Raw genomic sequence first — 17,514 nt, 5'->3', positions numbered from 1 at the left:
GTTCTTTTCTTTTTTCTTTTAATAGCTACCCTAGTGGGTGTGATTGTTATCTGATTGTGGTTTTGATTTGCATTTCCCTAATAGACTAATAATGTTGAGCATCTTTTCATGTGCTTATTAACCATCTGTGTATCTTTTCTGAAGAAATGTATATGCAAGTCCTTTGACCATTTTTGAATTAGGTTGTTTCTTAACTCTTCATTGGCAAAAGAAGTGAACAAGTTCTTAGCACACATAAGCTTTTTTTTTTTTTTTAAACCTCAGGGCTTTTGCTTCTGCTTAGAATGTTTTTTCCACTGCCCTTTGCCCACAGTTACTCCTCATCCTTCAGTCCTTCAAGCCTCCCCAGACACGGCTTCCCTGATCATCCTATATCAAGTATTCTGTTCTGGAAGCCTTATTATTTTCAATTACAAACTTCGGTTTCTTCATAGCACTTATCACAATCTACAGCTGTTCTGTCTGTTTATTCTTGTTTCTTACATTAGCATGTATGCTCCTTGAAGGTATGGACCTTTTTTGTCTTTTACACTAATGAGCACAGGGCTTGGCATCTAGTAGATGCTCAATAAATACCTGATAGCTGCATGAGGCAGAGTTTTGCAGAAGGACACTGAAGCCTAGAACCTCACATTCAGTACTACAAGCAGTAACACTTGATGAGTGTAGCTGGTCATAGTAAATAAAAGAAAATCCTTCTTTAAACCTACTGCCAAAATGTAGAATATTATTGGCACTTTTCCTCAGCTTGATCGAGTTTTAAAAAACATCTGTGCTTCTGGCAATAACGACATATCTAAGTATATGTGCGTTAGTATTTATACATGTATTTTCTAGACCTGCCTGCTAAAGGGTCCTAAAAGCAATGATATTCCAGGAACAATCAGTACATCTAGCACCAAGATCTTGGTTTTTCTAAATATCATTTCTACAATAAAAGGAAGCAGAGCTCTAGGAAAAATGGTTGGCTCCTGAATTCGAGCAGGAAAAATACAAGATGAGCCTGGAGCATCTTGTGATAACCAAAAGTAAAGAAGTAGTCAAAAATGATGCAGGTATATGTCAAAAGTACACAAGAACCAATGTAAAGGAGTCCCAGTTGTCAAATCTAGAGTAATCTGAGGGATAAAATATCCATAAGTCCATATTGATAGATAAATGGGTGAGAAGGGACAAATCTTATAGAACTGTACTTCCTTTTAATTAATAAACATAGAAGGAATAATGGAAACATAAGTCACCATTAGGTGTGCAACACAGTAATAATTGTTGCAGGCAAGAACCACTGATGTATTCTAAAATCAGTAGGCTAAAGTACAATAAGAAACAGGATATTTACAGAGTCTCAAAATATCTCCCTGTAAGATATTCATCAATTACAATGGGAAAAATAATAGCTTTACAGTGGAGAAGCCTGGGAGACACCACCTTAATCACCGATCACCTGATCAAAGTTAAATCACTAGTAACAAGACATGTACCCCTCCTGACATGATTAACTGAGGACACAGGATCATTTCTATGGCCCAAAATATATAACCTAATCTAATCACGAGGAAACATAGGACAAATCTAAACTTGGGGACACTCCACAAAACAACTGTTAGTATTCTTCAGAAGTGTCAAGGTCATGAAGGACAAAGAAAAACTGAGAAGCTGCCCCAGACTGGAAAAGACTAAGGAGGACTACATGCAACATGAAATCCTGGACCAGAAAAAAAACATAAATAGGAAAACTGCCAAAATGTGAAGGAGGTGTGCCGAATAGTTAATAGTATTATTATTTGTACTAACAGTATGATAAATAGCATTATCGATACTCATTTGGAAATTATGAATTGTACCACGGTTATTTTTTTTGTTAATTTTTTAATATACTTTTATTGATACTTGACAACTGGCCTAAATAAACACTGATTTTAATGTAAGTCCCCTTATCAACAATAGGCATGAAACAGCACCATTCTTAAAATCTGAACCCTTTAAGATCGGTTACTGAAAGTCACTTAAGGAGCTTGAGGGCAGTGTTAAAAGGGGTCAGGTTTTCACAGGCCCTCATTCACTTCTGCACGTTGGCTGGCACCATTACACTGCAGCCTCCCGTCTGCTGGAGCATAGGTTCCAGCACAATATCTGCCACAGTGAGTTCATTTCCAACAAGCCAGGGGCTCTTTCCAAGAGCAGAGTTCATGCAGTGAAACACAGCGGCTTTTTCTTTACTGCTTCCCTCTTTCAGCTGAAAAACAGCTATGTCTACCCCACTGTCTATGAGGGTTAAATTTACAGCATTATGCTTTTGGCCAAACAGAGAGAACAAAAAACATGCAATGCTCCCTTCTCCTTTGACAGGATACATTGTTTGGACAACGAACTTCATTTGTGTCTTTGGTACATTCTTCTAAATTAGAGTAAAACTCAGCTGATATTCATGATGGGGCTGTTTTTTAGTCTGCTTGCCAAAGTACTTGAAAAGGTTTTCTGGTATGTTCTTGACTGCTGAATGCATGTGAATGGTGGACAGGACCCTGTAGCGGTCACAGAGCAGCTGGCACAGCATGGGCAGGGAGACGGGAGGTGGGGTTTGCACTGATCACAATGTCCTTCAGTGCCCCATAATCCTTTCCAAGCACTGAGTTTAAGTTCTATATACTTGCTGAACAAGCAGTGGGCTCATCAGCTTTGCTATGTTTGTTAAATCCAAGTCCATATCAGACATCTGAATCATCTTGGAAAGACCATCATCTGTAGCTTTCAATTCATACAGACGTTTTAAAATATCATCTTGGCAGGACTCAAGAGCTTCAAGAGATGGATCATTGGGGCCGGCCCGCTGGCGCAGCAGTTAAGTGCGCAGATTCCGCTTTGGTGGCCTGGGGTCCACCAGTTTGGATGCCGGGTGCGGACATGGCACTGTTTGGCAAGCCATGCTGTGGTAGGCATCCCACATATAAAGTAGAGGAAGATGGGCATGGATGTTAGCTCAGGGCTAGTCTTCCTCAGCAAAAAGAGGAGGATTGGCAGATGTTAGCTCAGGGCTGATCTTCCTCAAAAAAAAAAAAAAGAGAGATGGGTCAGACTCCTCCTGCACATGGCCTGCATCCAGCCTGGGGCTGCTGGTTCTGCCATGCATGCTGGGGAGCCAGTACATGCAGGTGGGAGCTCTCCAAGAAGACATGGGTGACCCTGTGATAGGGCTTTACCTGGTACGTTGGCATCATGGGAGCATTAGAGGAAGCTGGGTATATGGGAACTCTATTATTTTTTCAACTTTTCTATAATTGTAAATTTATTTCAAAATATAAATGCTGTCTGTCTTTGAAATATATGAATTGGATCAATAATATCCTCTATTTTCTTTGAATAAATTGGGCCTCATTTGACTTAAAAAGAAGGGATCAATTTTAGTTTAACTGAATTGTATTTTTGAGAAAGTGTATTTATTCTTCCCTTGTGAAAATGCAGCCCGAGGAAAGAAAATCAAGTAGATACTAAGGATTTGCTATGGCTTTTAAGGACTTCAGTTCCCCAGTCTGAGAAAACGTTGAGGGAAAACCTGAACCAATGCTATGACTGACAATCCTTCCCTGGGAGGTACCTTGAGATTCTAACTTGTCCCAATTTTGGTGGTTGTGATTTAGAAAACATTTGTCTGGAGGCAGGGCTCAACTTCCTTTTAAGAGATTTCTGCCTTAGCATCAGGACTCCATGAGCTAACAGGGCCTGTAGTTCTCTTTCTGGTTTTGTCATATTTATAGCAGAAGCTTTAGCCATGGATGTGTTGAGTGTGGATGAGTTGGTGGCTTAAGCTGCATTTATAAAGCATTTGCAACTATTGTTTCTTTAGCCACTCAGAGACAGCAATGTGTTTGATTCTGGCTTCTCTCTAGTTTTGGAGCCTTAGAATAGCTATTCCTCCAAATTCAACATTCTTCTGATTCTGTTTTGAAAACAATAGCAAACAAACTATCCAATTCAAAACTGCACAAAGGACTTGAACAGACATTTCTCTAGGGAAGAGATATAAATGGCCAACAGCACAAGACGTCAACATCATTAGTCATTAAGAAAATGCCTGGTGGCACAGCAGTTAAGTTCCCACGTTTCACTTCTTGGCAGCCCAGGGTTCGCCAGTTCGGATCCGGGGTGCGGACATGGCACTGTTTGGCAAGCTATGCTGTGGCAGGCATCCCAGATATAAAGTGGAGGAAGATGGGCACGGATGTTAACTCAGGGCAAATCTTCCTCAGCAAAAAAAGAAAATGCAAATCAAAACCACCATGAAATACCACTTCACACTATGGTGGCTATAATAATTTTATTAAAAAAGGAAAATAAGTATTGGCAAGGATGTAAAAAATTAGGAACACTGCTGGTAAGAATGTCAGATGATACAGCCGCTATAGAAAACAGTCTGGCAGTTTCCCAAAAAGTTAAACACAGAATCACCATATGATCCAGCAATTCCACTCCTAGGTATATAACCAAAAGAAGTGAAAACAGGGACTCAAACAGATACTTGTAAACTAACAGTCACAGAAGCATTATTCGCAATAGCCAAAAGGTGGGAACAACCCGAGCGTCCATCAACAGATGAATGGATAAACAAAATGTGGCACATATTTACAACGGAATAGTACTCAGCCATAAAAAGAAATGACGTTCTGATACGTGCTACAACATGGATGAACCTTGAAAACATTATGTTAAGTGAAAAGAACCAGACACAAAAGGACAAAAATTACGTGATTTCACTTATATGAAATAACCTACAACAGGCAAATTTTTAGAGATAGAAAGTAGATTAGACGTTACCAGGGGTTTGGGTGAGGGGGAAATGGAGAGTCACTGTTTAATGGGTACAGAGGGGGCCAGCCTGGCGGCGCAGCGGTTAAGTTTGCACGCTCTGCTCCAGTGGCCCAGGGTTTGCCAGTTCGGATCCCAGGTGCGGACCTGCGCACGACTTGTCAGGCCATGCTGTGGCAGGCGTCCCACATACGGGGTGGAGGAGGATGGGCACGGATGTTAGCTCAGGGCCAGCCTTCCTGAGCAAGAGGAGGAGGATTGATGGCAGATGTTAGCTCAGGGCTAATCTTCCTCAAAAAAAAAAAATTAAATAATGGGTACAGAGGTTTTGTTCGAGGTGATGAAAAAGTTCTGGAAATAGATAACAATGGTATACAACACTGTGAACGTATTTAATGTCACTAAATTAAACACTCAAGGGGCCGGCCCACTGGCGCAGTGGTTAAGTTCGCACGTTCCGCTTCTCGGAGGCCCGGGGTTCACCAGTTCGGATCCCGGGTGTGGACATGGCACCGCTTGGCACGCCATGCTGTGGTAGGCGTCCCATGTATAAAGTAGAGGAAGGTGGGCACGATGTTAGCTCAGGGCCAGGCTTCCTCAGCAAAAAAGAGGAGGATTGGCAGTAGTTAGCTCAGGGCTAATCTTCCTCAAAAAATAAATAAATAAATAAATAAAAAACACTCAAAAGTGGTAAATTTTATATTATATATATTTCACCACAATAAAACATAAGTTAAGGAAACAAGTCAATACTGATATGAATTGGTTTTTCTAAACTGAGAATCCCTAAGTAAAGGATAGTGTAAACATGACTGAATTTATACAGCTTTGGAAAAGTTAAAAAGCAGAACACAAAACAATATAACTTACACAAGATGGGCAATCATAAAATTGTGTAAAAAGTGACAAAAATCAGATTTTAAAATAAAGTGACGATTCTGGTAGATATTCATGAGCTTCTATTCTATAAAGTTAATTTACATTTTAAAACATTATTTTTCCTTCAAAAGTTATGACCTCCAAGCCCAAGTCCTTCTGTAAATTTCTTACCATCAACTCATTCCGCCAGCACGAACAGACAGAGCCTCCATAGAGCCTCCTTGCCAGCTGTCTAACCACTTTAGCCTGGAAAGCATCCAATTCCTCCTCCTCTGGGACCAGAGAAGTGCTGCCCCCTTCTCTCCTGTATCACTCAGCAAATAGAGGAAACTTCCTCGAGAATAGCATTCTCTGCACCAATGGGACTTAATGCTGTGAATTCTTCTTTGGTTTACCTATCAATGAATTCAAATTGCAAAATCTAAAGACCTCAGCTGATGCTTTCAGCCTTCAATTTTTGTAACAAAGTGACTTAGCTGCTTTGAGACAAGAGAGACCTACTATCACATCACATGGCCAACAAAACAAGGTAAACTGAGCTGAGGGCCTACAAGCCCAAGGCTGTTGCTCTCTCCAAACTGACCAGTGACTGACCTTTGTACTCAGGGGTGAACTCCTTCATTTCGGGAGGCAGGGACTCGTAGAAGCGCTGCTCCCGGGAGATGAGGGGCTTGCACACAGTGTGGTCGTCGTAGCGCATCATGCTGCTGTGTCCGCCCACCTGGTGGATGAAGGGCTCCAGGAGGACTCCCCGGTCTCCGGCCCGACTTGCGTTCTTGCCATACTGCCCCACTTCCATGGTTTGACAAACACACATTGCGTTGGGGGCCAGCTGCACACTGAGGGCAGAGGATGCAGCACATGGGCCACGAAAAGAGAGCGAGGTAGAAGGTCCTGGTGAGCTGAAAGCCAGTGGTCAGAGTGTTCAGATTATTCTTCTTTCCTAAACAGAAGGAAGAGAGGAAAAGAGGGAATCAAAACACCTGGAGAGCTGCAATTTCCCTGGAGCTCACAGAACATCTGCTCCCTGAGTAAGAACAGGGATTCTGTTTTGTTCCCTGCTATGTGGTCCGCCAGCATGTACAACAACACTGCCTGGTGCATGAGAGGCGGTGGGTAAATTTTTGTTGAATGATGCAACTTTGGTCTCCTCCATCCATCTTTTTATGCACAGACACCTACATTCTCTTCCTTTCCTAGTTCTCAGATCCCTTCTAAGTTCTCTAAAGGATTTGCCTTTGAGCTACAGTAGTTACAGCCATCAGGAAGACAACTACCCTCATTTACTTCACAATCAAAGCTAAGAGTTCAGGGGAAAAAACACAAGGCCACACGAATTCATTCTGTTCAGATTTCTCACAATATCCAGTACTGGTAAGGGTCTCTCCCTGACTCAAAGGATTTTTGCCTGAGAAATCAGGGCCCACTAGATTCCCAATTTTTCTGCTCAAGGTGCCAAGACCAGGCAGGGAAAGCCATTCCCTGCTGAGTTGTAGAATCATAAAAAGGTTTTGCTTTTCCCAAAGGAATTCAGGCTTCAGAGTTCTTCTACTTTAAATCTACGGCCATCAGTTTATGACCATACCCAGCACCACACACTTTCCCTTTCTGTATGACTCTCTACCAATTAGTGGGACAAGGAAAAGCTCTCTGTACTTAGATACCCTCCTTGTAATGTTAATTTTCACTCAAGAAAGTTAAAGTAGCAGGCAACTTCTTTAATACTGAATACATTTTTAAAATTAGGAATGTATTAGGCAAGACTACATCTGAAAGATCAAGACTAAAGAAGTAAAATAAAATATTTGTAGAGCAAGAATATGGTTTTACCTGTAAGAGATAAACTATTACTTTTTTCCTGAACCTCACAACTATGGGCAAAATGGGCTATACAAGAACACTGTTGCAAAACTGCAAAATTTTCTTAATCCAAAGCTGCCCAGGAAACTATGGTCTATTTCACTGCTATCAACAAAAATAAATTATTCTCCATTTCCACTCTCCCAAACAGATCAGCACAGCTTTAATGCATACACACGTTTTTGCTTAGCTATCCACTTCCTAGTCCTCCTTCAGGATAAGGCAACTCTGCCCCAGGGAGTTCTCCCAGACTCCATTATGTCCAAACATGAGTTTGGTGCACACCTCTATGGCTCCTAAGATACCCTGTGCCAATTCTATCATAGCAATATTATCACTGTACTGTCAGCTATTTACTTCCCTGTCACCACCACCAAACCATTCTCTCATCTCCATCCAGGGTCCAAGGCAGTTCCTGGCACACAGTAAGTGCTCAAAAAAAGGAGTTGTTGGAATGAATTAAGTAATTCCAGGAAGAGGACCACCGTGAGTAAAAGCACGATATGAAAATAAAAGGAATCTCACAGTGGCAGTGCTTAGAGTGGAAAATGCGGAAGCAATTGTGGAGGCCTTTTCTCAGGGTTCTTGGGGGTGCCCACTGTGGACTCTAGTCAGTACTGTCAGTCAGCTCCTGTGCTGGCTCCGCTTCACCCTGGGATTGCCTCTGACTGCGGATGGGATACCAGAAAGGTGTTAAACTTTTGGGTCAGTGGGTGTCTCAGAAAGGATAGGGGACAACAGTGCCAAGTATCCCAGAAGAGTTGGGCAAGAGGAGGGTCAAGGAAATGGCCATTCCTTGGACTCTGAGAGATCCATGGCAACCTCTGCAGCCTCCACAGGACTGAAAGGCAGAAAGTCCAATCTCTAGTCAGATCTAGACTTCCGATATTTTGTTTCCACATGATGTCCACAGAAAGTCATGGTACCATTTTTGTGTTTGAAATACTTTCTTAGAAGTAAACATGTAAAATATACCACATTTCTGTAACTTTGTTTTGGGATTTCTTTTTAAATAACATGGAACCTGAAAAGCAGAAGGGCTCAGAATTCTTTCAACCTCCGTGAAGCGCTGGCTTACAAAGTGTGGAGCCTTGGATAAGTCACTTAACTTCAAGTTTCCTCAACTGTAAAATGAAGACACGCCCACTGCTAACCCTGCGGGACATGCTGATGCAGGCGAAGGACTTGGGCTTGCCTCACCTACTGCCCAGCCTTGGAAGTACTGGAAATAGTGACCGCTCTCTTCTTCAAAAACAACCAGAGATTGCTCCTGAAGTCTAGTGTTCACCTAAGGCCCACTGTGAAAACTATGGACTGAGAGGCCTCCACCAATTCCTTGCTAACAGTGCCCCAATCTTGTTCAGGTAGCCAAACCTCAAGGGAATGTGAAATTTCATTCTAGCTCAGGGAGAATCTTGAATAGTACCCCAATGCTTCTAAGTGGGCTGACTTACGAAAGAGCATATGACCCTCTTCTACTCAATGAGATATGAGGGGAAGGTGGCCAGGGGTTCTCTGGGAAAGGTTACCTTGCTCTTAAAGACCACGAGAAAGGTGTCCTTCTTCTTCCTCAGAATCTTATTTTGTCTGGATGTGATATCTGAGACTACTGCAGCCACCTTGTGACCCTAAAAGATACTAGCCTAAAGACAAGGCTGAGTATGCAGAACAGAAAGAAAAAAATTGGGGTCCCCGTTGCTATCACTAAAGTACTGGATATCTTGTTGTTGTGTAACAAAATCTATCACTTACAGCCAAAACCATCCTAAATGAAAGGACAGAAATAGTTGCATCAAAATCCCCAGATCTCCAGTTAATACACTTTGCACGTACAGAGGTCAATAAGTGTTTTCTGATGACAAAAGGGAAACTTCCAACAACTAAAGAACAAGCCCTTCACTGGTGACAAAGGGCACACTCTCCCCAAGCCTCAAAGTGAAAAATGTAGCTCTATAATCTTTAAAGTGTCCCTGAAGGCAAAGAATTTGAATTATGTCTGGTGCACAGGCTGATACCAAGACACTACAAAAAAAATGACAAACAGAAAATTCTTTCTCTAATAAGGAGGAATGAATCTGTCCAAATACCCAAATAATTAGCTTAGAACTAATTCTGCTGTGATTCAATAAGACACAGACCATAGAAGAAATCTTACTCTTGCCACTTCAAGACCTTATTGATCATTATTTTTTACGAATGCATCTAAATACAATGGAGTCAAGAAATCCTGTTTTCCAGAGTGTAACTAATCCTCAAAGATTTGGGAGACTGTCCTCTGCAAATACACTGACGTGATTTCAAGTAGTTTATGCCACTCAAGACGTCAATAGCTTCTGAAGACTTTTCTAGACTTAAATTAAGGAACTACTACCATAAAGAAAAACTTGCAAATTCTTTAAAAGCTACAAAGTATCAAAAAATAATGTCAGATAACTGAAATCATGAGGGACTCTGGTTTCATTGCCATAGGTTAAACTAACAATAACAATAAAATCCACCAGTTTATGTCTTGTTTTTTGTTTTATAAATGACTCCAAAGGTTTCCCTGGGGGAAACTTTACAAATGGTACTCTTTTCCCTATGCATCAATAAATCGAGGTTCCCTACCTGGTTAACAATACAGTGGTGTTTCCCATGCATCTGCTATCTGAAATTCATATTGCTCAAGTACATAAGGTACAACAAAATCTTTGGCTATGACAATAGTAACAGGATAATTTTTAGATTGAGACTAATAAAAAATACTTCTACTTAAAAAAAAGAACAACAACTAAATATCATCTCCTACAAATATCACAAGAGCTTATTCAGGAGGAGAAAAAGCTTAGGTATAATAATCCACATATTATAAAGACCTCACAAGTCTATCTATTCAAATACATTAGGATTTGCAATCTTTTTTTCTCTGTGAAAAATCACTTTGCTTTGTAATTAATTAACACAGCTCAGAGAAAGAGAGTCTCCCTTAGTCTCCCAACTATTCTTTGATCCCTTAAGCACAACTGCAATTCCTCATTTTATAGTTTCTTCCTAAGACTTGATGTCCACTCCTCTTGCAAGGTAGTGAGGGCTCATTATGCAGTTACACCTGTGTCAGACAAGAGCCACAGAAGCACATAGAACCTTCCATTCCTATGGAACTTCTAAGGCATGTGAATAAGGACAAGAGGAACAGAAAGGAATCTAAAACCATACCGAGAAGCTAGAAAAAAAAAAGGGACAGGCTGGAGCATTTCTTGGAGTCACTGCTAAGCTGAACAGGGAGGAATAACCAGCAAAAGACCAGTCAAATACCAAGTTGTTTAAAGTTCCCCAAGTTTCTGTGGGGAGGTACTTTACCAAGGCAATATTTTCAAAGCCTTTGGCAAGAGTTAGTGTCCCAAATGAGCTTACCTTTCAGCCCCAGACAGCAATCCAATCACCAGCAGCCTCTGCTGGGCACTAACATACATACTTAACACTCCACTCACAAGACAGAACCTCCTCTTCCCCAGTGGTGCATTAGTCACCTGCAAAGTACCTGAAGGAAAGTGATGCCCAGGTTCATCCCCCGCCCTACTCCAGAATTAACTGCAATTAGGAAGCTTCTAGAAGATCCCATTACAACCTTGATCCCTCTGCAGGCCACGACTTGACTGCATCTCCAAGTCAAGTAGTACCCTGGATATTCCTACTCCTGGCTGTCACTGTCAAAGTCTTCTGTGGCTTTTCCCACACCCACCACCATTGTCTTCAGCATCTTCACACTCATCAGTCCTCCAAGCTATTCAGCTGCCAATGCCACCAAGAGGTACATGGTTACCACAGTATTCTGATCATGCAGTGTAACATGGTCACTAGCACTAACATTCTGGGCATGACGACAGCCATCCTGGGGACCTTCTTGCACAAGACCGAGTAACCAAATACGATGCAAACCAGTAAGGCGGGAAGAACCTTCTCCCTGTCATGACTAAGGACTTGAGTAACAAGAAGTACTGTCAGAACACACTGAAACATACCTACAAACCTCCCTTCAACAAACCCTACATAATTTCACCACTTCCCTTAGAGACTATCAATATGGCCCAAACATCTTAATATATCCCTTTCAGTATACCCAGCAGAGCTACTCAAACTTAATACAATGTAAACCATTAAGACGTGTAAAGTCGAGGGGTTAAATCAGCACAATACACTTCAGCAGCCCAGGCTTCGCAGGTTCGAATGCCAGGTGAGGACCTAGCACTGCTCGTCAAGCAACGCTGTGGCAGCATCCCACATAAAATAGAGGAAGATAGGCACAGATGTCAGCTCAGCAACAATCTTCCTCAAGCAAAAAGAGGAAGACTGGCAACAGACGTTAGCTCAGGACCAACCTTCCTCACACATAAAAAAAGATGTGTAAAGTCTAGAGGACAGGAGAGACTATTCTGTTCTTCCTCTATCTCCCAGCAGGATCAGAAACTTCTCACATATCAGTGACTATAAACCCAGATGAAGGAAAGGTGCATAATAACCCAGTGTCCTCCTGAGCAGGAAATTGTGACTAACATTCTAGGAGCACAAGGACAAGCCTATAGTGGGGAGTGCTAGGAGCTCTGGGCAGAGGGAAATCTAAATAGAGACCAGTGTTTCACAGTGTTTTTTTCCTGGAATCTGTCATCTGAGAGCTGTATCGTTACAGAAATCATGGCCAAGTTTTACCTTTCTGTGTAGAATTAGTACCACGTAAACGTGTTCCCAAGTCACCTGTCTTGTTTGCCTTCCAAGTAACACTCATAAGATTTTCTCTGGAAAAGTGAAATTCCTGTAGATACAGACCTCTGAGCTGGCAAGAGGTGGTTTCCAGGGTCAAGGAAAGGAATGAAGGGTGGTACCTGAGTGTTACAAAATAGCCACTTTAATTCCATGGCTCAGATGTGTCTAGGTCAGACTCAAGAACTTGTGAGCTGCCACCCCAGTTTCTAAGACTGGCAGAAAACTGGCATTTATTAAAACTATCTCCCAGGAACAAAGAGGTTCCCACTTTCCCCAATCATCCTGACGTTCCTTAGCTATGACTGACAAACAAACATTCAAAAGTAAAAAGCAATTGCCATTAGTATTTAAGTTCTATAGCCTGTTCTTTGAGACGAAAGTCTGAAGCGGCATTTGCCCAGATTGAAAGTTGAAGGAAAATTTACTATTCTCTTTCTACCTCTTTTTTCCCTTGCCAGAAGTAGGGCATTTCTCCTCTTTGGGGCATTAAGAGTATTAAAAGGAGGTAACTATGAGGAGGAACATCCTTAGGGTTTTGAGAAGGATCCTTAGGAAATTGTCTTAGTCTGTTTGGGCTGCTGTAAACAGAACACCATAGACTGGGTGGCTTATAAACAACAGAAATTTATGTTTCACAGTTCTGGAGGTTGGCAAGTTCAAGATCAAGGCACTGGCAGATTTGGTGTCTGGTGATTCACTGTGTCCTCACATGGTGGAAGAAGCTCTCTGGGGTCTCCTTTATAAGGGCATAATCTCATTCATGAGGGCTCCACCCTCATGACCTAATCACCTCCCAGTGGCCCCACCTCCAAATACCATCACACTGGGGATTAGGTTTCAACATACGACTTGGGGAGGACACAAACATTCAGTCTATAGTGGAAATCATGATCAATGTTTTAAGCTCTGCTTCCAGAGTACCTGTTTTCTCTGTTTCAGATGAGACTTCACCACTTCCGTGATGATTATTGGCAGGATATTTGGTGAGAAAATCTTGCTTTTGTGAGAAGGATCTTATACTCTTCTATGGAATAGTTTGTAGCATTGTGTGTATTGGATGGAAATTATTTTACATTTAAACGTTTAAAAATAAGAAAATTCCCGATAGGAGAGAGCCAAGATGGCGCCGTGAGTGGTCCTCTTTGTCTCTTGCCCTTCGAGTCTACAATTATTTGGACACTTATCGCTTGACAAAGGATATCCAGACAGCATCTCAGGACGTCTGAGACACCCACGCGACTATACATCGGAAGGCGGATGGACTTTCCTCCGGGAGGATGTGGAAATAGGTGAAACCTCTCCGACCCCGACGGGCAGCCTAGTACCCGCAAGCGGCTTTCTTCCAACGGGCGACCCCAGAGGATCCACGCACATCTAGGGCAGGAGCGAGAACACAACAGAGGAGCGACGGTGGAAACAGGTGACCAGAACCCTACCTAAACCCCCCGCAATTACTCCTAAACGCAGAGGGAAACTTTGGAGTTGCACACCTGAGCCCGCGGGGAGAGTCTCTCCCCGCCATTGGCGGGGAGACCCAGCCTGGTGCTCGGGGCGCCCGGAGGGTCCCAGAGAGAGACACGGAGGGCACGGAGGTCTCCCAGCTGCCGTTGCCCGCCCCGAGGGACTAGGGATTGCCGGAGATCTCGGAGAGGACCGGGGCTGGGGGAACTTTCAAAGGCTGGTTCGGCGACCCGGAGGGGAAGTGCTGGAGCTCCGCCCGGGCAGCAGACAAAACTCTCTGTCTGCCGTTAGCAGAGGGGCCACGCCGAGCACTCACGGCTCCGGGAGAGGCCCGGAGAGAATCCCAGAGGGCGGGGCGACCCCCAGCTGCCGTTGCCCGCCCCGTGGGGCTAGGGATTGCCAGAGATCTCGGAGAGGACCGGGGCGGGGGAACTTTCAAAGACCGGTTCGGCGACCCGGAGGGGAAGCGCCGGAGCTCCGCCAGGCAGCAGACAAAACTCTCTGTCTGCCATTAGCAGAGGGGCCACGCCCAGCATTCAGGGCTCCCGGCAGAGGCCCGGACAGAAGCCCAGAGGGCGGGGCGACCCCCAGCTGCCGTTGCCCGCCCCGTGGGACTAGGGATTGCCGGAGATCTCGGAGAGGACCGGGGCTGGGGGAACTTTCAAAGGCTGGTTCGGCGACCCGGAGGGGAAGCGCTGGAGCTCCGCCCGGGCAGCAGACAAAACTCTCTGTGTGCCGTTAGCAGAGGGGCCACGCTGAGCAGTCACGGCTCCGGGAGAGGCCCAGAGAGAATCCCAGAGGGCGGGGCGACCCCCAGCTGCCATTGCCCACCCCGTGAGGCTAGGGATTGCCGGAGATCTCGGAGAGGGCTGGGGCTGGAGAGAGTTCCAGAGACCCAGCTTAGTAGCCTAGGGGGAAACCCTACAGGCTCACAGCAGCCTTAGAGAAAGCCTCTGCACAGCACCAGTAGAAGGCACCCAGCCGCCAGCCACAAGGCTGGAAGACCCCAGGGCAAAAGCAGCATAGCTAGGTGTACTAACCACAGACTGTAGAAGATGCCAATAGCTCTCCTGCGACCCATAGAGGACAAGTGAGATTTGGTGGGTGCCGACAGCAACGGAGCGACAAATATAAGTGATCCCACCCCTGGCCGCTGGAAAAGCCCATAACACCGTTGCAGACCCCAAGGAGAGAGCGCATCTAGGTGGGCAACAACAGTAGGCACCTGCAGCCTGAAGCCCCCCTGTGACGGCCCCCACGGCAGAGGAGGGAATCCAAAGGGCCACTGTGGCTACGAAGAGGGGCCCAGGCCCAGTTAGCAACTACGGACAGGGTTCCTGGTTGGTGAAGTATAACCAGCTGCTCCCCCCACCGCAGCAGCTGAAACAAGTGAAAGGAGCAACTAAACTCTATCTCCATGCGGAGGCACAAATCAACATCATCAAGCAATATGAAAAAATACATTAAATCTCCAGAACAGAAAGAAAGTAACAAATACACAGAAAACAATCCCAAAGAAAATGAGATATATAACCTAAATGATGATGACTTCAAAACAGCCATCATTAGGATTCTCAATGAGTTAAGAGAGAATTCTGACCGACAACTCAACGAGTTCAGGAGCTATGTCACAAAAGAGTTTGATACGATAAAGAAGAACCAAACAGAAATATTGGAAACGAAGAACACAATAGAGGAGATTAAGAAAAATCTAGATGCTCTGAACAGTAGGGCCGATAATATGGAGGAAAGAATTAGCAATTTGGAAGATGGCAATATAGAATTGTTGCAGGCAGAGGAGGAGAGAGAAGCAAGACTTAAAAGAAATGAAGAAACTCTCCGAGAATTATCAGACACAATTAGGAGATGCAACGTAAGGATTATAGGTATACCAGAGGGAGAAGAGAAGGAGAAAGGGGCAGAAAACCTATTCAAAGAAATAATGGCTGAGAACTTCCCAAATCTGGTGAGGGAGATGGATCTTCAGGTGACAGAAGCCAACAGATCTCCAAACTTTATCAATGCAAGAAGACCAACTCCACGTCATATAGTAGTGAAGCTAGCAAAAGTCAACGACAAGGAGAAAATATTAAGGACAGCCAGGCTAAAGAAACTAACCTACAAAGGAACCCCCATCAGGCTATCAGCAGATTTCTCAGCAGAAACTTTACAGGCTAGAAGAGAGTGGAATGATATATTCAAAAATCTGAAGGACAAAAATCTACAGCCGAGAATTCTCTACCCAGCGAAAATATCCTTCAAATACGATGGAGAAATAAAAACTTTCCCAGATAAACAAAAATTAAGGGAGTTCATTGCCACAAAACCTCCTCTTCAGGAAATCCTCAGGAAAACCCTCATTCCTGAAAAATCCAAAAAAGGAAAGGGGCTACAAAACCAAGAGCAGAGGAGATAAGTAGAAGGACAACAACAGAGAGTAGCAGCTCTACATCAGAACAGATTAAACCATGGGACGAGAAACAAAGGAAACTGAAGAAAACCGGAAAACAAGACACAAAATGGTAGTGGTAGGCCCCCACGTCTCAATAATCACTCTAAATGTAAATGGATTGAACTCCCCAATCAAAAGACACAGAGTGGCAGGATGGATCAAAGAACAAGATCCAACAATATGCTGCCTCCAGGAAACACACCTCAGCCCCAAAGACAAACACAGACTCAGAGTGAAGGGATGGAGAACAATACTCCAAGCTAATAATGAACAAAAGAAAGCAGGTGTCGCTATACTAATATCAGACAAGGTAGATTTCAAAACAAAACAGATAAAGAAAGATAAAGAGGGACAGTATATAATGATAAAAGGGACTCTCCACCAAGAAGACATAACACTTATAAATATATACGCACCCAACACAGGAGCACCAAAATTTGTAAAGCAACTCTTAATAGAACTAAAAGAAGACATCAACAACAATACAATAATAGTAGGGGACCTCAACACACCATTAACACCAATGGACAGAACATCCAGACAGAAAATCAACAAGGAAATAATAGAATTAAATGAAAAATTAGACCAGATGGACTTAATAGATATATATAGAACACTTCATCCAAAAACAGCAGGTTACACATTCTTCTCAAGTGCACATGGAACATTCTCAAGGATTGACCATATTTTGGGAACCAAAGCAAACATCAATAAATACAAGAGAGTTGAAATAATATCAAGCATCTTTTCTGATCATAACGCTATTAAACTAGAAATCAACTACAAGAAAAAAGCAGAGAAAGGTGCAAAAATGTGGAGACTAAACAACACGCTTCTCAACAAACAATGGATCATTGAGGAAATTAAAGAAGAAATCAAATATTATCTGGAGACAAATGAAAATGAGAACACGACATACCAAATCATTTGGGATGCAGCAAAAGCAGTCCTAAGAGGGAAATTCATCGCAATACAGGCTCACCTCACTAAACAAGAAAAAGCTCACGTAAGCAACCTCAAACGACACCTAACAGAACTAGAAAAAGAAGAACAAACAAAGCCCAGAGTCAGTAGAAGGAGGGAAATAATAAAAATAAGAGCAGAAATAAACGATATTGAAACAAAAAAGACAATAGAAAGGATCAATGAAACAAAGAGTTGGTTCTTCGAAAGAATTAACAAAATTGACAAACCCCTAGCCAGACTCACCAAGAAAAGAAGAGAGAAATCGCAAATTAATAAAATCAGGAATGACAGAGGAGAAATCACAACAGATACCAATGAAATACAAGAGATCATAAGAGAATACTATGAAAAAC

At 43.1% G+C, this 17,514-nt stretch overlaps 1 protein-coding gene and 1 pseudogene across 3 annotated transcripts in view; both read right to left on the bottom strand.

Moving 5' to 3' along the window:
* The window catches only part of IP6K1 (inositol hexakisphosphate kinase 1), a 72,334-nt gene that overhangs the window by 15,958 nt on the left and 38,862 nt on the right, over nt 1-17,514 (bottom strand). For 2 of the 3 annotated variants that reach the window (XM_001497160.7, XM_005600655.4), the window contains exon 2: nt 6,277-6,625. In XM_001497160.7, the coding sequence (XP_001497210.1) occupies nt 6,277-6,499 (223 nt within the window). In that variant the 5' untranslated portion in view covers nt 6,500-6,625. Of the gene's footprint in view, nt 1-6,276; nt 6,626-12,228; nt 12,363-13,483; nt 13,657-17,514 lie in introns of all 3 variants that reach the window. The other variant, XM_070237599.1, reaches the window with a different exon arrangement.
* On the bottom strand, nt 466-2,859 carry LOC100052959 (aminoacyl tRNA synthase complex-interacting multifunctional protein 2 pseudogene; annotated as a pseudogene).

This window comes from Equus caballus, chromosome 16, assembly GCF_041296265.1.
Source record: "Equus caballus isolate H_3958 breed thoroughbred chromosome 16, TB-T2T, whole genome shotgun sequence".
In the NCBI taxonomy this organism is placed as follows: Eukaryota; Metazoa; Chordata; class Mammalia; order Perissodactyla; family Equidae; genus Equus; species Equus caballus.
The sequence above is the reverse complement of the archived record's forward strand: the minus strand, read 5'-3'. Positions and strand labels throughout refer to the sequence as shown.